This window comes from Mesoplodon mirus, assembly GCF_964341445.2.
Source record: "Mesoplodon mirus genome assembly, chromosome: 12".
In the NCBI taxonomy this organism is placed as follows: Eukaryota; Metazoa; Chordata; class Mammalia; order Artiodactyla; family Ziphiidae; genus Mesoplodon; species Mesoplodon mirus.
Window position 1 is genome coordinate 85210420 of NC_138988.1, and position 23126 is coordinate 85233545.

The window sequence follows — 23126 nt, forward strand, 5'->3', positions numbered from 1 at the left end:
CCCTTTCTCCCTTTGGTCTCAGGCCCAAGAGTTTTCCTGCCCTACCCACCCTATCTGGGAGAAATGTGAGGTAGAGGGTGATTTTATAAGGTACAAATTAAAAGAAAAGTAGAAGATTTGGTTCCCTAATTGAGCATTTCTCACTCGTAATTATGGAGGAATTATGACCTATGGTGTAAAGAAAAGAAGCAAGGTTGCACCACTCTGTGTTTTTCCTCCCCTGGCCCTCCCATGGATGCTCTCATGGGTAGACCATTGATCCTCAAGAAAAAGTTGGCTTCAAGGTCAAATTGCATTAAAAGCTTCTCTAAAATAAAAAAATTAAACTAAAAAAAATCTTCTCCAAGAACAAAGTGAGGAACAAAATGGCAAGAAATGAGCAATTGGCCTCCCTAGGAGACCAAATAAAGGAACCACTTCTTTGAGCCAAATAAAAGCAGGCTAAGATTTAGAGAGAATCTATTCCTCCTCCCAAAGATGCAAGAGAGTATGGGTTGTACTTTTTGCCTCCCTGGTATGTCTGTTCTCAGAGAAAAAAGCAGAAGGCAGTGTCCTGACTGAGCTCACCCTTGACACAGAAAGGAGTGGATAGGGAGGGGAAGGCAAGGCTCTGTTCAATTCCAAAGCTTTGGTTCCACTCAGTTTCATTCTGCTATCACCACTAGATACTTTAGTCCTTCATTTTCCTCTAGAATGTAGATTAGGACCACAAGGTGAATGTGTAAAGCTCTCAGCTTAGATCTGGGGTATTTTTGCTGTAGAGAATTAGAAGTGACTGAGGCGCTTCACTATGCTGAGGTCAAAATCAGGGTACGAATGGCAAGGAACACAAGTTATTTCTTGTGGGCATGATGCCTTCGGGAATGCCCTTGCTCCCTATTCTTTGGGGTTTTTGATTTTGCACCAATGGAAAATGAAGGGGCTGATGATCTGAAAGGTCTCCTCCCAACAGAGCCCTGGGGCGGTGGAGAGGGCATCCCAAAGCCAAGGCTGCTGCCTGCCTTAAATGATCCAGTGACAGGGGTGCTCTGAGCAAAGGGGGCCATGCAGGGGTCTCCAAACATAGTTTGTCTTGCAGAAATGCTGGCCTTCCCCAAGGCAAAAGGTGTGCCCTGGCTGGTCCAGCCCCGGTTGTTTGGGCCCCAGCCTTTCCCCAAGGGTGTGATGGTGCTAGTGCTCTCACTTGGCACTGCTCCAGTGCTGAATGCTCCAGAACTGGAGCTCACGTCTGGGGCAGTGACGCTGATCCCAGTCTCCTCACAGCCCATAGGGCTCACTAATCCCCCAAAGTCAAATGGTCGTGGGGCTGTGCTGCCAAACACTGAGCCACAAGCCCCACTCCGGTGGGTTGGGGTGACAACTCCCAAACCATTCTTATTAGCTTGACCAAAGGGAACCTACTGGAGTGCTGTCAAAGGCCGGCCGGAAGCTGGCAGGGATGTGAAAGGTGGAGGCTGATGGTGCCACACCCCCAAAGGCCGACTGCATGGTACCCCTGAAGGATGGTTGGGCTGGAATCGGTGTTGGGATTGAGGAGGCCACTGTTGAGTTTCCAATAATGGAAGAGCTACGGAAGCTTGGGCCAAGGGCCGGTTGTGGGGCTTCTTGCTTCTGCACATATGCAGCCCCAAATGCAGGTTGGGGAGTGGCTCCCAGGGATAGTGGGAAAGGTGGCCTTGAGCATGACTCCAATGGAATTGTGAATGCTGAGGTCGAACTGGAGATCCTGGATGACAATGCAGGCTGGTTGGTGGTTACTAGGGCTGAAGATGCCAGAGGGCTACCCACAGTGCTAAAATTGGCAGTGCTCCTCGTAGGGGATATCTGGACAGCACTGGGAAGAACCTGGCTAAAGATGGTGACTGTGTGCACAGTAGGAATGGTTGGACACTGGCACAGTGGGAAAGTGAAGCCTGCAGCTGGGGAGAAGCTGGCCCTGAAGGCACAGGCAGCCCCGAGTGGGAAAGGGGGGCAAGTGGAAGGGATAGAGCAAGTGCTGCCCATGGTACTGGTAACATTCACTACACCAAATCCCAAAGGTGGCTTAAAGGAGCCTTTGGATGTGCTGGCTGGGGTGGTGGACATGACTACAGTTGTAGCCTTGACCAGGCCTTGGAAGAGACGGGTAGAAGCAGGAGTAGGTGGAGGAGAGGTCTGCTTGAAAGAGAAAGGAGCTCTCACGGGCATAGTTTTAAGTGGTCTTATGCTGCCAAAGACAGGCTTGAAGGTGGGAGTTGAGATACCCGGAGGTGAAGATGCTGCAGCTGTGCTTGAAATTCTGGAATATGAGGAGCCTCCTATTTCACTATTGGCTGGGAGCCCCAAAATGGGTTTTGACATGCGGTCAGCAGAAGTTGCAACAGGAGGTGCAGATGCAGGAAGATGGGGAGCTGGGCTGCTGATCAATCCAAACAAAGTGCTTTGCATAGTGGGTGCTGCAGGGATAATGGCAGGTGAGTCTTGGGGTATGGCAGCCTGAGAGGTTGAAGGTGTCGGTGACTGGTGCTGTGGGAGAAACAAGGGTCAGAAGGATGAATGTAGTTGTGGGTTTTGAGTCTGAAGAGGTGCCTGAAAGGGGCTCTGACTGTGAGCACCCAGCAGGCTCGCTGTCTTCAGAGGCGAGTGGGCCACACTGATTGCCTCTCCGGTAGGTTGTGGGAAGGCCAGTGGACTTGGAGACTTCTGCGTTTTATGTAAGCTTTCCAACTGAGGATCAGTGCCCTGGGACAGGAGAGGCTGAATAGCAGACCAAGTGTCAGGGACAGAGTCTGTGGTGACCTCAGTCGTATCTTCTCTGGCTTTGTTTGCTCCGTTGGAGTCCAGCTTTCTTCCCTAAGGCCAGGTCTTCGGGGACTGCATAACCAAGCTGAGGAGGTGGAGTCGGGGACAGCAGCCTCCCAGGGCTTGATAGAAGCAGGGGAATCTGATTTTGCTGCCCAGAGCTGCCAGATGTTTCTGGGGACTCATCTGATACCAGTGGGACTGGAGACTGAGACGGATCACCAATGTTCTTTCCTTTTTATTGGCCACTCTGGTATCTGGAGTGATGTACTGGGAATACTTCTCTTCCAAGGCTCAGAGAAATCTCTAGAAGAGCTGTAAGAGCTTGCAATAGCATTTCTTTGGGAGCTAAGGGGGCCACCTGTGTGTGTGCTGGCCAAGGAGTCCATGGAGGAGCAGCTGGGCCTGTTATTCAAGCTGTGATCTGAGCCCCAGCAGTCGAGGCTTCTCTTCAGAGGCTCAGGCCTGGGCACAAAAGAAGTGCGGACTCCATTTTGCATCAGAGGCTTAATCGCAGATGGTCTGGTCTCTGGAATCCTTCTCTTACTGTCCAAGCTCTCATGGAACAGTGGTTCTTCCCACCTCACTTTCCCCTTCTTGCACGCTCTGAGGGCCCTCAGCACTGTCTCCTTCGCACATGGGTCTGGGGGCTTCTCAGAAGGTGAGACCCCTGCAGAGTTCGTTACCTCTGCTGGGGCAGTGGAGGGGGGCGCTGTCCGCTCACGAGGAGCGAGCCTGATGGTCACCGGGCTCCATGTTGCCCTGGGGTGCCGGGAGAGACCAGATACTCCGCTTGAAGTAACTTTCCCACCATGAGGGATGAGGCCCCATGATGGAATTCCGGGACCTGTTCATGGGAAAGCGCCTCCAAGCCTCACTGAGCACGCACGCGTTGGGACTGGTAGGATCCCAGTTCGGCAGCCTCCTCGCAGGTCTGTGCCGAGGGGCAGGGTGGTCACGATGGACGTGCTGAACCCGGGGGACCTGATGAAGGGGCTGAGCTGGCCGGCGGTTCAAGGGCCTCTCCGACAAGTCTGTGCGCCCCCCTGCTGGGGACGACGGCGAGAGTCCCAGCTTGCCCACGTAAGTGCCCATGTGGGCAGTGAGGCGGGGTCGGTGCCTTTGACTTCGGGTTTGGGCTCCCGAGGTTTCTGACGCCTGGTGACTCAGCCGCAGTCGAAGTGTTCCGGTGACGGTTGGGATCCCTGCGCGAGGAAGGTGAAAGGGTCTCGGGAATCTCCTCACCCTCCAGGTCCTGCAACCGAAAGCGAGCGGCCGGTGGAAACAGAGGACACGCGGGACCTCGGCAGCCCCCGTAGCCTGCTCTGCTAGTTTGAGGCCTAAGCTGGCCGCTCTGGCCTCTCTCCTCTCCTTTCCGGGTTGCAGCGCGCGGCACGAGGACAGGGATTGGAGAGGAAGCGCGCGGCCGGAGTCCCAGAGTTAGAGTCGAGCAGGCGCCGTGTCTCCAGACTCCTGCTCTCGGCCTCGTCACCGATCCTTCCGCCCGCCCGCCCCCGGCGTCGGAGTAGGGAGGGCAGTCCGAGCCCCTCAGGGTGAGTCGGTGGAGGTTGGGGTCGGGGGGCGGGGCGCTGGCGGGAGCGCGGGACCGGAGACCCGGGCGCGTGGACCTGGGCAGCCCAGACGGCGTTCGTGGCGCCAGCAGCGGGGAATAACGGAGGCCGGATTTGCTGCTTGGGGATTCCCGCCCTTCTTCCTTTCCTTTGCCTTTTCCTTTTCCTTCCTTCCTTCTCCATTCGCCTCCCCGAGGCTGAATGTGTGTCGCCCTCGATTGTTCGCACTTTGAGTATGCAGGTACGATGGCACTCTGGCGGGGTCGCGAGGCTCCGGAGGGGGCCAAAGGGATTTCTCGTCTACCGACCGAGAGCCTGAGCGCCTCCGCAGGCACCCGGCTTTGTCCCTCGCTCAGCAACCTCCCCCGCCCCTTCGCCCCGGCCACCCTCTCCAATCGCTATCCTCACCTAGCCGGGTGGGGTCGGAGCTCCAGGAGGGGAGCAAAGAAGTGGGAGATTGAATTTGAGGCTGAATATTTTGGCTTAGCCAGAGTGAACTAGGGCACTAACATTCCGAGAAATTGAAAAACGAATAACGTTTTAAGATTTCTAATACCATTCCTCCCAATAACAATAAAAATGGCACGGATTCAATACGATTCTTTCAGGAAAGGTCATTTTAAGGTTGTTAAGTTAAGGAACTCGGAGAACGAGTTCCATTCAAAACCCACACTGTCCAAAAATGGGTCCAGACATCTCCCACGTCATCAATCTCTTTCTCCTTGAATTTGTATTTCCACAGAATTTATGCCAATATAATGTATGCTTACGCTTAAAGTCTTTATTCGATCGTCCTACTATACTAGTCTGCACCAAATATAGGTATAAACACTGAAATCTGAAATTTTGATATGTGACGGAACCACAAATCTGTTATAATTAATTCTTTTGGTTTCATTTATATTTGCATTTACTAACAGAATGCAAACAATGAAAACATCGTAAGTAGGTAACAAATTTGAAAGGCCCTTTACTGGAAGTTGTAACAGAAGTAAATATGGAATTTATCACGTCTTTCTCCAAGAGGTCGCATACAATATATTGATATAAGACCGCCTCCGCTGAAGGAATATTTCCATTGCTCCTCTACTGGACACCAGGGATGGAAGGAATTTGACAATTCGGGGCAGTGTGTCACTTTCAGATAGGTAGAAGGGTTTTGGAATTGCCGAGTGAGAGAATGGCGGGATTTCAAAGAAAGGTGGGAAGCAAGAAGGCAAAGTAGAGGATTCTCAAACTCGTGAATGTTACCTGGTTGAACATGGAAGAGGTAGAAATGGATTCGGTGTTTGTGAGTGCTTGTAGCCGAATTGGAGTAAAGTTTTAGCCAAGGACGGAAAAAGCTCTCTAGCAGAGGATGGTTTCGATCCATCGACCTCTGGGTTATGGGCCCAGCACGCTTCCGCTGCGCCACTCTGCTTAACCCGCGTCAAAAAATGCCCCTGTGAAAAGCCACTGTTGTTCCCTTCAATGATTATGTCACCGTTTCTGCGCTGAACATTTTTTTCGATTTCCTTTCTTTCTGATGGTTTTCGTCGCCCCTCTCTCTCGAGGCACGTAGGTCAGCTCTTCCGCAACCAGATGACCTCGGGTCATCACCTTCGGGTCTGCAATTTTCCAACCTGCCCAAGAGTGCCCAAGCTCGTCATTGAACCCCCTCCCCAGCACCCCTGCCCACTCCCTGGAGCCGCTAGCCTCTTGGAGCGGAGGAAGAGCCTGCGGAGCAAAACTCTGGGTGGACCCTTCTCGGGGAGAAGATCGGAAGTCGTGGAGCCAACTCTGCTGCCACCGGAAAGGAAACGTGTTAACCATCTCCTCTGTTACCTGTCGAAAAATCTTATAGATGACACTTTGAATAAAAGAGAGCCCTTTTGTTTGCTCGCAAGGGCGCAAGATTTTCAGTACGGTGCGCCTGAAATAGAATTAACCCAGTTTGTTTCTCAAATTATTACACGGGGGTCACAATTTCGATTGTATCTCGTTTGGGGCCGTTTGGACTCAACAAACAAATAAATTTTTTAATAAGATAGGACCTTCCTTTTCCCGAGGCTTATATTAGAGAGCAGAACCTGTGGGAAGTTCCTGAACACAGCTCTCATTTGCAGCTGCCTGTGCGATGACGCTAGAAGGGGCACGTCTGGAAGGTTGTAAATCTTTTCTCTTTAGTGCTGGAAGCTTTTGGATAGTGAGCGAAGAGTGTTCCTTCAGTCACATGGCTAGGCCGAGGCTTGTATGCTAGTGTGTTTTTGTTTGTTTTTTCTCCTTGTACTCCATGTGCCCGTCCACAATAAAACTTAAGGAGCGATGGTGGAGTAGCGAGCTTAGCAGCTCGCACCAGCAGAGGACCCTCCTCGGGTCCGCAGCCACGCGCACTGAGACCAGCTATGCAGCTAGCCCAGCCAAGGAAAGCGAAATTCCATTATTCCTTTGGGGCTCTTACCCCGACCTCCCACCCCCAGATATTTCTCATCTCAAGGAGATGCTGCCATCTTCAAATTGTACCCTCTCAAGAAAGTCTTTTTTCAAAACTTTTCTGACTGCAACTCAGTGTCGAAATACATTTTAAGTCACAACGCAATACAATATGCAAACAAATGTACGTATATATATTGCACCACCAACGCACAACAGGACAAAATTGCAGAAACGTATGGTAAAGTATGCCAATATTTCTGGGTAGGGTGAGCATTTCACCTAAAGATCATACTGCAGTATTTGTGAAATAACTCCCTACCATTTGGGTTTATCATTAGAATGTGACATTACCACGGTTTAGTGGAGGGCTTTCCCATCTGCCAAGTAGCTCAGTTGTGAGAGTGAATAACTGAAAATCTAAAGGTCCTGACTCAGAGAATACTTTACCCAACACATATAGTTTCCAGTTCCTTTTCTAAAGCACCCTAGTCTAGAGGGATAGCTTTCTTATATTTCATGGGCTGTAAGGGTTTTGTACTGTGTTCCTCAGGAAGTCTCTCTTATTAGAAACTGCTAAAATCATCTTTTGTTTGGAACAGAATATCAAACCTCAACTACTAGTTAAGGCTGAAGGTAACTGACTTCTTGTCTTTTTCGCACTGTAGGTTGGTAAAAGTCAAAGTTTAACCCAAATCTTCCGCTTGGAGAGAAGCTTAAGTACTAGCGGCTCAAGGAAACACAGGTCTAGAGCACCTGGACAGGGACTTGAACCCTGGACCCTCAGATTAAAAGTCTGACGCTCTACCAACTGAGCTACCCAGGCTCCGAGGGCACCTTTTTTATTAGGTTTCCTTTGTACAGTTCAATTGCTTTGGGGGCATTCTTAACCCCCAACAGAATTTTGATAAATTCGATATTCCCCCTCACATTTTTCTTCAGTGGACATGTAACATTTTTCTTCATAAGGTGCAATTTTTCTGAAGGATAGAGTAACTTATATCAAAGGAATCTTAAAACTATAGTAATTTAATACTTACCAACGTCTCTTGAGAAGGAGAGAGAAGAGAAAGCCCTTGTTAAACTTCTGTGAAAGATTTTCCTTTGATGTTTTATTTCCTTGAATTCGTTATTTCCATCCCGTGTCTCCCATAGAATTTTATTCCAATACAACATCTTTTTATATTTAGTATCTTCTTGATTTTCCTACCATGCTTCTCTGTACCACATCCAGGTATAAACATTGAAATCTGATGTTTTTCTTTTGAACCCAAATCTGTATTAAAAATACTTCTTGTGGATTGTGCTATATCTGCATCTATCTGCACATAATTAATCAAAGCATAATAAACAGATAATAATTTAAAGACCCTTTAATGGAGGACATAATGGAAATAAATGTGGAATTTGTCCTCCTCCCTCCTCCATGAAATCGTGTACAAGACCACGTCTACTGAAGGATTCAGTTCTTCCCATTGTTCCCGTGATGGGAATCCGAGAGGAGAGTATATTTACACCCCGGGGCACTGTGCCACAACCAAATGAGTCTTAATTTATCAGAAATGTCTTGATTTATCAAGCAGAAGGGCGAGATTTTTCCATGAAAGGTGAGAACGTGGGACTTACGTGCCACACTGCTATGGCAGGCTAATCCTCTGAGAGGTGACTTTTGAAACGTAAATACCTTAGGAAAGGTGAAATATGATGTAAGATCTAGAGGAAGATTTAGTTCAACTGTTTGAATACAGCTTAACAATGGAGTTGCTATAAAACTTGCAGCCAAGGTTGGTTCCGACGCATCGATCTCTGGGTTTCCTGTCCAACACACTTCAGCTGGTCCACTCTGCTTATAAACGGATGTTCCCTCGTCGATATTCAGCTCCGTTATCACAACTGGGTTTTCAAACACAAGAATGGCTTCTTTTCTTTTCGTTTCCCCCCCGTCTTTTTCTTCCTCCCCACTAGCTCAGCTCACTCCTCCCTTTACTCGGCCTCTTTTCGGTCCCCCTGAGAACCACAGGGTTCCAGCAGCACCTCCAAGTCTGCCCGTTTCCAATCCGCCAAATATTCAGTCTCTGAACTCGCTTCTTCAGACGCTTGTCTGGGCTCACAGGAGGAGCTGCAGGGGGAACCGAGGAGGAGCCGGCGGGGCAAAGCCTTGAGGAAACCCTCGCTTGAGAAGAAACTGTCCAAAATCTCAAGAGGTTTTTCTTTGCCTGCAAGGGAGCCAGATTTTCAGCATTCCATTTCCGATTGGATAACGTTTGGATCCGTTTTGACAGGGACAGGAGTTCCTGTGTCTGAAAACAGGATTTTTGTTTTCGGAGTTGGTCTCGGAATAGGGCTTTTGGAAGCCTCTGCACACCAAGGCTCCTGTTGTTCGCGGCTGCCTCTGCGTGCTACCTTCCAGAAATTGCACTGCTAGATGCCGAATAAGAACTTCACTCCACACGGCAGTAACTAGAAGCCACAAAAATATTGCCCACCAAATCCAAATGTTAAAACTCTCCAATTCAACTTCCCTCCAAACGTCTATAGTCCCTCCTCTGGCAGGAGGGTAAATGTGACAGAGAAGTTGGAGTGGAAAGGGGCAGGGGAATTCCTGACTGTTTCGCGTCCTCTTTTGCTTTTGGACGTCGAGGATGCATATCCCCTGGAAATCCTTCTCCCTTTCCCATTTGCCAGTTCCTACTTGTCCTTTGGATCTCAGTTCAGACCTTACCCACTACCTCTTCCCCGAAGCTTTTGCTGACTCCTCAAGACTGGTTTAGAAACTCCTAGAATACACCCAGGATCCCTGAAGTTATTTCAATCCTATTAATAGTCCTTATTACATGTTGTATTATAACTATCTCTTGTATGAATCTTACATTTGCATGCTCAGGGCTCAGTCCTTAAAGACCACGTATATGCATATGTCTTTCCACCTTGGACTGCTCCTTCAAACTCCAAATTAACATATGCAGCTGCCTTCTCGACAAGTACTTTATACTTAACATTGCCAAAGACTGAATTCCTAATCTTCACCCCAAACTTTCCCCTTCCCAATCTCCCCACATCTCAGTAAACAACTACTCCATCTGTGCAGTTATCTGTGAATCTTTGTTTTTGCTCAGATCTTACGTCTCATCAGCTCCACCTTCAAAATATATCCATAATTAAACCAGGTTTTACTATTTCCTTTGCTATCATATTAGAAGGCCTATCAATCTCTCACCTAATTTAAACTTTTTAAAAATTTTATATTAGAGTACAGTTGATTTACAATGTGTTAGTTTCAGGTATACAGCAAAGTGGTTCAGTCATACATATACATATATCTACTCTTCTTTCAGATTCTTCTCCCACATAGGTTATTACGGAGTACTGAGTAGAGATCCCTGTGCTATACAGTAGGTCCTTGTTGATTATTTATTTTATATAAAGTAGCATGTATATGTTAATCCCCACCTCCTCCCCTCTCCTTTTCTTCCTTTGACACAATTTTACATTAATTTTTGTTTGCTTTCTACAAAACCATTTTAAAGGCATTTTACTGATTGAGCACCTCAGGTTTTATGTGAAGTTGCTCCTGTTGTGAATAAAGAGGGAGTTCTTTACTCTGGAAATTTGCTTCTGTCTTTTCCTCCAGGCCAGTTCTACCTGGCAACAAGAAACAATTTGAGGTGAAGTCCTAACAGTCCTCGTTTCACTTAAAACAGAAAAGAATCTTAGCCTGCCCTGTGGCAAATAGTGCTTGTGACCACAGCTGGCCATTGGTAATATTTCCAGTATGTAGATCCTCAGGTGTTTCTCGGGTCCATCGCCTCAGTTTTTGCAATGGACCCGTCACTGGTCCCATGGTTTCAATTAACCTTGCCCCTTTCCTGTCTATTCTACAAACAGAAGTAGTGCAAAATTTCCCAAGGGTTTGAAACTCTCCAAGAGTTTCCCTCCTGTTCAGTAAAGAAACCAAAGTGCTTCTAGTGGCCTGCAAGAGCCCTCCCCTCCTCCCCTCCACCGGCCTCTCTGGTTCCTTGCTCTTCCTGAGACAAGTCAGACATACTCCTGCCTCAGTCCTTTGCACAGGCTGCTTCCTCTGCCTGGAAACACCCTTTCCCAAATACGTGCCTAACCCATTTCCTCATATCCTTCAGGTCTGCTCAGATATCACTTTCTCAGTGCAGGCTTACCTGTTCAACACATTTAAAATTACAAGACACTGAAAATAAAAAAGAAGCCATCCCTATTATCTTTTTGCTATATTTTTTCATTCATACTTATCACCATCTACTGCACTATACATTTTACTTATTCATTGGTCTGCATTTCCCATTACAATGCAAACTCCATGAGGATAGAGTTTTGCCCATTTTGTTCACAGGTTTAGTCCCAGTATATCGAGGAGTACACGTTAAATAGCAGCTACTCATTAACAATTTGTTGAATACATGTTGAATGAATGGTCTACCAGGGTACAATAAATGAGTTTTTCCACAGGTGGATGTACAAGCAAATTTCAAGTGTTTAACCCTGAAAGGGGACAGGAGTGGTCTGTTCATAGGTAAAGGTTCTGAATTCCATTCATATAGCTCCCTGTTGTGGGTGTGTGTACAAACCTGACTGAGTTGCTAACCGTGGGTCTTCTGTTTAATTATGTGACCCACCATTGCTAGTCAGTGCTTGTGCAGGGACTTAAAGCTTGACCCTGCAGTTAGGACTAAGCACCTAAGACTTCTAACCCCATCTGGAGAGCTGCAGATGTTCATCTTTGTAATCACTAGTTGTTCCACTTTCCAGACCTTCAACTGTCCAGGAATAAACCCTGATTCCTGAGCTACTGGAGCTAAGGCTAGATGAAGATAACACATGAGGCTCCAAGGGAGTGGGAATCTGTTCTAAAGAGGATACATTTTCCTATAAGGTTTCTGAATAGTGCTTCTAAGAAATTTTATTTATTTGGTTGTTTTGTACTTTGAAAAGCTAATACACTCATAGAGTTCAAAAATGTATAAATAGTTATACAGTTGAAAATTTCCTTCCCATCCCTGTTACTCACCTATCTGGTTGCTTCTTTTTTCTCCATCATCCATAGGTTTCTACTATTATTAATTTGTTACTTAACCTTCTGGAGTTTCTTTGTCCACTTGCATGTAAATATATAGATTCATATGTTCTGGGTGTTGCTTTTGATACCTCACAATATATTTTGGAAATCTTTACACATTGATAACATAGAAAGCTTCCTTGTTTGTCTTTGCTTAATTTTACATTTTGGTGCAAAATAAACATACAGAGAAGTAAATAAAACGTTATTTCTGCAACTTAACAATTAATTATAAATTGAACACCCATTTAACCATTACTCAGGAGCAAAAAAAAAAAAAAAAAAAAACAGAACATTGCTGCACTCCAGAAGCCCTCAGTATGTCCCTTCCACTCACCCTGCCTTCCACACTCTTCTTATCCCCCCAGAAAACCACAATCCTGACTTTTATGGTAATCATTTTTTACATTCTTAATACATTTTACCATCTACACATACATCCCTAAACAATGTATCATAATTTTGTGGTTTTTAAATTTATATAAGTATAATCATACTAAGTGTTTCCTTTGTGTCTTCTTTTCACAAAATTATGCTTGTAAGATTCATCCATATTTTTTTGTGTAACTCTGATCTGTTCATTGTCAATTGTTGAATAGTATTCAACATTATGTATCCAATTTACTGTAAAGGTTCATTCAGGTTGTTTCCAATTCTTGGCTATACAAACAATACTACTATGAACATTCTTATACAAATCTCCTTGTGCACATATTTCCTTTGTGTATATTTCTAGGATAATACGGTATGTATATCTTCAACTTACTAGATAGAGTCCAACTGTTTTCTTAAGTAGTTGTATCATTTTAGACAGTAGTGGTGATGAAAGTTCTTATTATGTCACATCCTTGCCAAATAGTACTGCTTGTCATATTAATTTTAGTAATTCTGGTGGAAGATCAGTGGTATTTAATTATAGGATAACTTGCATTTTCCTAATTTCTAATAAAGCTGGTTGCTGTAGCTTTAAAAATATATATATTTCCACAAATTCTTTGGCACTCCTCTTATCAAAAGGTGGAGTCTGATTGTCTTCTCCTTGACTATGGGCTGGGCTTAGTGATTCGCTTCTAAGAAAGAATGAAGCCGAAGTGACGCTGTGTTTGACGTCTCAAGCTAAATAAAAGACAAACATCTTCTGCCTGACTCACTCTCTCAAGAAGTCATAGACTTCAGAGAGTCATGGACTCATAAAAGTTCTTTATACCGTATTTTCATGTTAGTCCTGTTCATTATTTATATTGGAAATATCTTCTCCCATTCTGCGTTTCATTATTTTATATATATATTTTTGGATGAACAGAGTTCTTCATTTCACTTAAATTTATCAAATTTCCCCTTATGATTAGCGCGGTTGTGTCTTATTCCTTTAGAAACCCTCTCCTATCCCAAAGTATAAATATAAGTGTCTCTTACAAAAAGGTAACTTCTGTAATCCAAAACCACACTGTTTTTTTGTTCAAAGTGTTCCAGGTTTGTTCATTGGGAGCTCTTTCCCTGTTAGAAAGAGACAATTGGCAAAGCTGTTTCTTTCTTAGTGTTGATATTAGTACATTTTTTTCACACGTCATATAAAAAATCTTGTTTCATCTTTCGCTGAACTAGTTAAGACCCCAGTGTGGAAGTGTAGAAAGTGTGGATGGTTTCCCAGGGCATTTTTGGACAAAAATAATCCAATAGGGTCAGTTTCTTTGCAAGAATCAGTTACCCAGTGGAAAAATAATATGCCCAAAGCGGCTCTATTTCCCTTGCTGGTTCACTCCCTGCTAACCTTTCGCCCTGCAGATGGGAGTCAAGACAGGAGTGCAACCTTTGGGGCCATGAAAGACGTGTGTTCAAATTTTTTAAAGTTCGCAGCGAGAGGTTTGTCTTCTACACATTAATTGTGACATCGCCGTGGATCTAAAACTGGCAGAACTCTCGTTTGTGTATAAATGTAAGAGAGTGTTCTTATTACGTACAGCTTGACCCGTACGGGGATCGAACCCGCGACCTTGGTGTTATTAGCACCACGCTCTAATCAACTGAACTAACCAGCCACTGAACAGTTATTGCTTTCCTCCTTAGATAATTAAATGAAAACTAAGTAAAACGGTTTCTTCAAATTCTTCTGGGGGTGGGGAAAAGGAACCTAAAGAACCAAAACAACCCAAAATTAACATTAAAAAAAATCACATTCTTCCTATTTCACTCTCCCCTATCGTGGAGTTAGGAAAAAGAAAAAGAGAAAAACTTAACATTTGGACTGAATGACCTCTACTTCTTGGGGGCCTCTCTCAAACTGACAGTTCTGACCCCAGACGATCAGAGCCCCGGAGTGAGATGTCCTTCCTCCCACCCAGGGAAGGCCGGGGGCCAACGAGAAGATGCTCTAAGCCAGATTTGGCGGCGGGCGGATCACGGAACTGACCACGGAGCGGCCACGGAGAAGGGCTCCGAGGACTCGGCCCCTGCGCGCGCCTCTTGCGGATATACTGCGCTCCTGGAGACCCTTTCGGATCCCAGGACATGAGACCTGCGAACTTGCACTCTCTTGCCGCCGGCCTCGGCCTCGGAGTGATCCTGAAGTACCTCCCGTCCCGCGCACTGTGTGGTGGGCCCTGACCCGGAGCAGAACTACGCCCCCAGAATCAGGGGCCTTTATCTGGACCGGAAGAGAAACATCTAGATCTGAGAAGGGTGGCAGCGTCGAGACTCAAATTGAGCAACTTCAGAGGAAAGAGGCAGAAACACCTGCACCTGCCAGGGGCGGAGCAGCCCCGGCTTTTTTCACTGGCCGAAGAGCCTCCAGAGAAAACCCTCAAAGGCTGAGGTAATCAATATTCTGGAATACCTGAGGGTTAGCCCTGGCACCACAGACACATTGGTAGGGAAGCTCTGAGAATACTTAAGAGAAGGTAGCCCAGCACTAAACCCAAACCCATTCGAACAATACATGGAGAAGAAGTTTGCAAAGGAGAATGAAAGAAGTTGCATCCAGCAAAGTAGGAGGAAAACCAAAAGTATGTGAAGAGTTGAGGGTTGACCTCATTCTTTCATTTCTCAACAGGTACTGAGCACCCACGATGTGTCAGACCATGGTGCACATGCTAAATATATAAAGGGAGACACTGAGGCTAGACCTCAGCATGAGGGGCTGTGGTTAAAGAGCAGTAAGTGGTACAGGGTAGCTAGCACCCAGTGAGCGGGGCTGGGATTAATCCTCAGAAGAAAAAAGTTACTCCTCAGGGTTTGGAGTCAAGAAAGGCAGGGAGTGACTTCCTCACAGAATGGGCTTTATGGCTTCTGTTACCATCCCAGCCCCCAACCTCTTGTCCTGACTTGTCTTTACTTCTCCTCCACTTCCCAGCTTCGCAGAGGCACTCAGTCGCCCTGACTTGCTAATTCCTGCTCCTGGTGGCTGCGGCTCTGAGTGGTGAACAGGGTACTGCTGGCAATGCTAAAGCAGGCTAAGCGGGACCCTTAGTACTGGGGTTGGACCCCTTGGTACTGGGCCCAACCTCTTAGAACTTGGGGGTGTCCCCATCAAGAAGGTTTGACCAGGACCCTAAATCCCTGGGGCTGGAAGCTGGAAATGCCCGAGAGTGACATTTAATTATGGAAAAAGATGATGAGTGAAAAAGATGGGAAACTGAAAGACAGACACAGAAAGACAAAGATTAAGTGACAGGACGAGAAATAGAGACAGTGGGGAAGAGCATAAGGGACAGAAACAGAGCCTGAGGGAGAGAGATATTGAGACGATAACGAAGGAGAGACGGAAAGTCTGAAGAGAGGGAAATAGAGGCAGAGAGAGAGTGAGAGAGAAAGTGACTAAAGGGACACAGGGACCAGAAATGAGAGACAGGAGTAGAGAGCAGTGGAGATAACTAAGGACCGAGCAAGCACGAGAGGAGAAGAGTAGAGGAGATACTGACTGAGAGACAGGGACAGAGACACAGACACAGAAATAAACAGAAACAGACTAAGACACAGAGAGAGACAGAAAGGAAGATATCCAGAGAAACAGGAGGAGGCTGAGAGACAATTAGAGACAGAGACAAGTTAGACAGGAAGAGACTGAGGGAGGAGGGCACAGTGAGACAAACAGTGAGAAGCAGAGACAGGTCAGGGTCTGAGGTCCAGAGAGAGACATGAAGCAAGGTGCCCAGTCCAGGAGCTGAGCAGAATTTGAGCCAGAAGCTGATGTGCAGGGGGAGGAGATGAGCATAAAGAGCCATATTTCTTTGACATTTAAAATAACAATATTCACGATGAGAAGAATCACTTATATTCACATAACTCTGTCTATAACAGCACTTTTATTTGGGAGTGAGGACGTTTGCAGACACAAGTCAGTTTTATGCAGAACAGGTGCTAAATCCGAATTCCTGGGAATCTCCTCTTTCAAAACAAGCTTTCTCTTGTCCAATAAGTGTATACATCCAGGACTGAGGTGGCCACACGGGGAATGGTGAGGACGTGAGGCTCAGACCCCACCCCTAACCTGGCTCTTCTTTGCCGGACCAAGCCAGGTCTGCAGCTGCTGGAAGATGTTCTGTGGCGAGGTGGAGAGAATTTGGACAGTCAGACTCCAGCACTAGTAGAGAGCAGGAACATGCAAATTAGTATGCAAGTGACAGTGCAAATCACCCAGAGCTTTTTCTCTCTTACCTGGCGTGCTAGGCGGAGGCTGGGGGAGTCTGAGGGTCTCTCAGGTGCCATGTCCAAGCAATGAGAAGCATTAGGGATGAGAAGGGCTGATTCTGAGGGTCCCAAAGGCTGTGTTATACTTAGCACATGCCAGGGGTCTATATCCCCTGGAAAGAAAGGAGAGAATGGTGTGTTGAGCTGGGGCCAGGTAGACACTAAGGAGTCAGGTTCTGATAGCATGCTCACCATTAACAAACAGCATTCGGGTGGCCCCTGGGGTCTGGCCACCATAGTAGGAGTTCGTCTGGGACACAGCCTGGGCTATGGATGAGGCTGAAAACCCGAACACCTGCTCACATAGCTCTAGTTGGGAAGGCAGAGCTGGGAGCTGGGAGAAAGGGCATCCAGGGACCTCACAGGTGACATCTGTGGAGAGAGGTATCCGTAAGTGTGGAGTACATAGCCAGCCCCCTACCTCTTTAATAATTGTTTACAGAGCTCTCCCCACTGATGACCAAGACAGCTCCAGACCCTCCTTTCAATGAGTTCATGGTCCTGTCAGAGACATACTCAGCCCCAGACAGTGATGGCCCAGAATGATCAGTGCTGTTATGGACAAAGGCCTGGGGTAGGGGAGGGGCCGTCTCAAGAGGGAACACAGTGGGCTCAGGGACAGCATCCTGCAAGGGATAAGACCTTAAGGAATTAGCCGGAGTGAGGCAAACAAAGAGAGAAAAGAAGAAACCGCATGTGCAAAGGTCTAGAAGTGAGAATGAGCCTGGAGTGCTGAAAGCACAAATTGGACCCCTGCTTAATATCCATAGCTCCCCTGTACTTTCAGGGTAAATCTAACTTCTCGGCCTCATATTAATTCTTTCCTTCCTTCACCATTTATTTGAGCACCTACCATGTAGTCAGATATATGTTGAACAATATATTGGGAACATAGTGACAACAAAACAGCCCCAGGCTTTGCTGTCACAGGACTCACAGTCCAGAGGGGAGATAGGCAATAAAGAATGTATGGTAAGACTGTGGAAAGTGCTAAGGAGAAGAACAAGGAGCTAATGGGGTGGGGGGCAGGGAGGCAGACTTATCTTGAGAGATCTGCCTCCCTTCCTGAGGATGGGACATCTTGTGTTGAGACTTGAAAACGAGTAAACTGTGTGAAGAGGGGAAGATAAGTAATCGGAGAGAATGCCTGAGGATTAGGAAGATTGGTGTATCCGGCGGAGGGGGGGGGTGGTTGGGTGTCAGAATATGCAAAGCCCTGTGAGGAAGTTGCATTGTATGGGTGAAGGGAAGGCCTAGAGACCAGAGAAGAGGCTGGGTCAGGGATCCAGGCAGGAGAACATGGGGGTACCTACCAGGACAGCAGAGGTGGGAAGAGAAAGGGTTTGGGTGAACTGCAGAGTTGTCCAGGATAAAGAGTGGGGAAGACTCAATGATTGACAAGCTAGGGGGATGATGGAAAGGAGGCATGCAAAGTACTGTTAGGGTTTCTAGCCTGGTAACTGGAGAGGGTAAGGCCATTCCTGGGACAGGCACACAGATGAAGAGCAGATTGAAGGGACGATCACTCATGTTGAGGGCTAAGTGTGTGAGTGAGAATGTACGTGAAGGCCAAGCACACACGCACACTCTAGTATGGCTGTTCACCCCACACCCCACAACTGCAGGTTAAACGAGGCCCAGCAGTCTGGCTAGTTGTCCTATGGAAATGAAAACGAGTCCAGACTACCTGTTAGATGGCTTGTCTGGGCATAGCAAAGAATGTATGTTTTGGGGGTGAGGGTTAGGCCAGTCACTCACAGTAGCCAAACTCGGTACAGGTCTGGTACAACCACTGCCGGTCGCCAACGCCAGCCACTTGGGGTTCTGTGACCTTCAGCTGTGCCACTGTCTCTGCTCGAGAAAAGCTTAAACACTTCTGACCCAGGCTGTGTGTGACAACCTAGGGGACAATATACATACATATATACATACATACATTCCTCCCTTCCCCCCATCAAGCCAGGGCATGGAGCCATAGATCCCTACAAGTCAAAAGTCAGAAGTCAGAAGAGTGAGTCCCTGAGTTCTCCTGGGAGTCAGTCGTCAGAGGTGGTGGGGACCTAGGTCCCTGTGGGTTAGAGATTAAGGTACTAGATGACTAAGAACATCTTACCTGTGAGATCTTGGGCACGTGAGAATATCTTAGATCTCAGTTTCCTCAGCTGTGCCTAACTCGAACTATTGTGAGAATTCAACGAAATAATAAATGTGAAGCACACTGCACAGTACTTGGTGCAGACAACGCTGGAAAAGTGACAGCTGGATTGTAGCTGTGGATTCCAAGGCTGGGAGCCCGGTCTCTAGGAGAACTGTGTCCCCAGGGCTACCGTTTTTCATTCTATAAATACTAATTGAGAGCTTGCTGTGTGCTAGACGTTGTTGCAGGCTCCAGGAAGAGGCCAGAACAAGGTAGGCAAGCTAGATAGTAAGCATAGTCGTTAACATTTGCATACGGTGTGCCAGGCTCCCTGTTGAGTGTTTTCCACGCCCTTACTTCATTTCACCTCCGAGGTCCCTAGGAGATGGCATACCCATTTTACAGATGAGGAAACTAAGGTGCAGAAGGCTTTACGCTTGCCGAAGATCACACAGCGGAGGTGGAGCAGGAACCCTTGTCTGTCGACGCCTGGCGGTGCTCAGGGGTGCTCACCTGCACTGCCCGACGAAGCCCGCGGTAGGGCGCAGGGCTGCTGCAGTTGTCCCGGTCCCCGAGGAGGAGTCCGCAGAGCTGTCGCACACTCAGCGGCGCTCCCGCTTGCCCGTCGTACTGCACCGCCCCTCCCACGAGTGCCTGCAGCGCCCCCAGCAGCTCTGCTTGGTCCGCAGCGCGCCCCAGGGACCCACATGCGCCCAGCTCCGCTTGCAGCGCTGCCTGAGCCGAGGCGCCCGCGCGCAGTCGTCGCTCCACCTCCGCAAAGGCTGCGGACGCAGCAGCCCGGCACTGTTGGGAACGAGAGGCAGGGTTGGCGAAGACTCGGACCCGGGCCCCGGCCTTTCCCTTTCCACGACCTGCATCCTCCCTGGGCTCCCCACTTTCCCGGCGCCAGATTCATCCCGGGGGCAGTTGAACGCCACTCAGCCCCAAGGCCCCGCCCTCTTCCGGCTCCTCCTCCGGGTCGTTCCCCAGGCCCCGCCCCACAGTGGAACAGCCTCCTGATAGGGTCTTCCGTCCCCAGGCCCTGCCTCCGTATCAGCCCCGCCCCTGTTGGGTCTCCTCCCTTCTTGGTACCCGGAACCATCTTCAGCTCCCTCCTTCTTCCCAAATCCACCCACCTCTCGGGGCTCCCAAGTCCCTCAGACCCCGACACCTTGCAAGCTTCAACCTTTTCTTTTGGCCCCCATCCTCAAGGCCTCTTCTCTCTCCCTATCCCCTTCGGACTGGGCCCCACATCCTACCTCCAGGGATCCGCCAATCGCAGTGTTCATTAGGCTTCTAGACACCACCTAAAGTCCGACCGCCGGAGAGTATCAGGTGACTCCTACCACTGAGGCCCTCCTCCCCACCCGGACCCACCGCCCGCCATCCTTACGTCATTATACTCGGAGAAATCCAGTATGGCCCGCACCGGAGCTGAAGAGGCGACGGAGGCGAAAATGAGATGGGGAAACTGAGGGAGGAGAAGTTGTCAGCCTGGAGGCTTAGGGACTGGGATCCCATATCTTCCCGCCCCTGTGTCACTCACTCGTTGTGTGATCTTAGGCAAGTCCCTACGTTCTATACACGGGACTCCCGTGAAGGCAGATTGTAGGAAGCTCTTCTGGGCGGAAAGGAGGGTGTGGGAGGAGGGAGTGTGGTGGGCAGGTATTCTATTATCTGAGTTGGGGACCCCAGAGTCCAGGTTCCCTCCACCCAGTCCTCCCAGAGGAGTCCCGGGACCTTCAGCCTGGCCCAGGCAGCCAGGGAGCCGGCATAGGAGCCTCCGAAGCAGAGCCAGGGGCTGGAGAAGGACACGTTGAAGAGGCGGGAGAGTGCGAGGCGGGCAGAGACCACATCGGCCAGCCTAGGGTCAGAGGGGAGGCTGGGTCAGTCCCCTGCACCGGGAATCCCTGAAGATTCCCTCATTGTATAGGCGGGAATGGAGAATGGAGGAAGTCTGGCCAGAAGCTAGGGCTCTTTTCTCATGAGGTATTTCTGAGGACTCCCCATGCCCACAAACTCATTTCTACATGAGTGCCTAGGTAAAGGGAGACCCATCTGGAAAGCCTCCACCATTCTCTTCCAGACTAGGTGGGAGAGGAAAAACCTCCAAGGCAGTTTGGGTGAAAATCTAGCCTGTAGGAGAGATCAGAGAGTTAACTGGGGAGCCAGAGCCAATCAGACCTTGTGGCCACTGCAAATCTTTTGTCTTTACTCTGAGTGTGATGAGAGACATGTGAGGGATTTGAGCCGGGAGAGAGGTGATCTGGTTTATGCTCTAATGATCACTCTGCTTCATCTGGAGAATAGACTGGAGGGATCAAGGGCAGAAACAAGGAGACCAGTGAGGAGGCTGTGTCATCCAGGTAAGAGATGCTGGTGGTCTGGACCAACAGGCCATAGTGAGACAGCAAAATGTAAGAATACAGTGCAAGGGGGGTGTTGGGGGAAAGGGAAGGAGAGAGACCCAGAGATGGGGAAATAAAGAACAGGACACTGAAAGACAGAGACAAAAACATGGGACCAGAGACTCAGAGGTCAACTTTGGGCAGTGGAGGAGAGAGACACAGATGCAGAGATGCCAAAACACAGACATCCTCAGTCCCATGACCCCAAACACTTTCCCTACCCCTACTCACGCATGGCGGCTGGACAAGAAGCGGAGCTGGGCCACGTCGAGCCCCTCAGCGGGTATACTCAGGCCATAAAATCTATGTTCCAGACCTATCACCAGGGCCCCCCAGACTGGGGCCAGGGTTGCAGGGTGCCCTGTGAAGAGTCCAGAAGGGGTGTGTGTGAAGTGGGTGTCAACTCCTGCAACCCTCAGACCTCATAGCACTACAATATGCCCCCTTCCTGGCCTCCACCAGCTCCTCAGCTATGTCTTTCCTCACCCTTGCATCTTACCTCTCATCACTGAGCCGGGCCCAAGGCTGCCTTCGCCCCCCAGATGCAGGAATACAGGCCCATCCTGGCTGGTCCAATGTTGGTCATTTACCCAATACCGCTAAGAGGTAGGATGGGGAAGAAGAAATGGGATTGTGAGAGTTCTGACCTGTTCTTTCTTCCCTGTTCACTCCAGTCTCTCTCCCTAATGGATCTCCGTATACCTATAGTAACTGAAATAGGCTTGTTTATTTACATGTTCATTTCTCTCCTGTTTGTCTCCTCATCTAGAATGTAAGATCTACAAGAGCAGATATTTTTGTCAGCTTTTTCACTCTTATATCCCCAGGGTCAAGAACAGTGGCTAGCTCTTGGTAGACACTTGGCAATATATTGAAATAATAATTGTAGAATAAGTAATGAATGCAGATGGATTTAGGAATAGGGCCTACGTGAGATGACCTCTGGAGACTGTGGATAGGGTAGGTGTGAAAAATGGTAAATCTGTTCATTCATTCAGTAGGTATCTTCAAGTGCCTATTGTTAACCAGGTCTGGTTCCAATGATGGTCCAGATTTTTGCTCCATACTGAGACTTGGTGGTGGGTTTAGTGTTTAATCTGAAGGATGCGGGGGCGGTGTTGAGGGGCAGTGAGGGAGTGAGAGTGAATGACAGGGAAAAGGAAAGACTGAAGGACAGGACCTGAGGGAAAAAAAAGTAGGAGGCTGAAGAAAAGAAGGGGAGATTAGGGGGTAGAGGGCAAATGCAAAAAACAGAGGGGCTAGACTAAAGGGCCATAAGGGATTCTGACAGCAGGCATCGGATAAGACTGAGGGGGAGAGGGATCGGGAGACAGAGGTGTAGAGATAGGAACGGAAAGCAGAGACTGAGGGGCAGGGTAGGGAGACTGAGGAGGGGGGCAGGGGACACAGTGGACTCCCCCTCTCCGGGCCTCACCTGCAGGAAGGATCGTCTGTCGGAGGCATTGAAGGGGTCCAGTGGCTGCTCCAGCCACCCCTCTTTTGGGAGGGCCACACCTCCTGGGTCCAGGCTCAGGCCCAGGCCAGAGCTCTCCTGAAACCGCTGAATGTGCTCACCTAGGCGCCTAAGGAGAGAAGCTGTGGGACGTGGAGGGGAAAGAGTCAGGCCAGGCCCCCTTAGGAGCCCCTGCCTGACCCTCAGGATCCTCCTACCTGGAGCTGAGGACCCCCAGAGGGAAACCAGGAGCAGAGGGCCCAGCCACGGGACAGGCCCAATGGCCATGGTGTCCAGTCCTCTGTTCAAGGGCTCTAGGTGCTGTGTTCTCTCCCCTCACTCAAGACTTCATCTAACGTTCCCAGGGCTGGCCTTTAAATTTACAGTCTTTGATCAGGAGCTCAGGTTTCTTTCCAGACTCCTGTCCTGGGACAGGTGAAGCTTCTGTTGGAACCACTAAAGCGAGGCAGGGACGCCAGAGTCTGTATATAGAAACCTGCTGGCGTGGCCCCTGGATATCCAATTACTTCTCTCTCTGCTCCCGATTTTCTCCTCCCTTGCCCCCTGATCTCCCTCCCCTCTGGCCCTCAGT

At 48.5% G+C, this 23126-nt stretch overlaps 1 protein-coding gene and 1 pseudogene across 2 annotated transcripts; both read right to left on the reverse strand.

Moving 5' to 3' along the window:
• Positions 1-833: 833 nt before the first annotated feature.
• On the reverse strand, positions 834-3876 carry LOC309813677 (POM121-like protein 2; annotated as a pseudogene). The gene has a single exon. The product of its transcript is annotated as a POM121-like protein 2 (transcript).
• Positions 3877-16318: 12442 nt separating this feature from the next.
• On the reverse strand, positions 16319-22831 carry PRSS16 (serine protease 16; the record flags this gene model as incomplete). The annotated part of the gene is made up of 12 exons (XM_082637125.1): positions 22753-22831; positions 22517-22677; positions 21581-21680; positions 21313-21442; positions 20414-20537; positions 20067-20144; positions 19933-19980; positions 19187-19477; positions 18295-18436; positions 16729-16908; positions 16504-16649; positions 16319-16387 (listed from the first exon to the last, which is right to left on the reverse strand). Exons 1-12 carry the CDS (start codon positions 22820-22822, stop codon positions 16319-16321), a joined length of 1539 nt encoding a protein of 512 aa, XP_082493251.1. The 5' UTR covers positions 22823-22831.
• Positions 22832-23126: the final 295 nt, after the last annotated feature.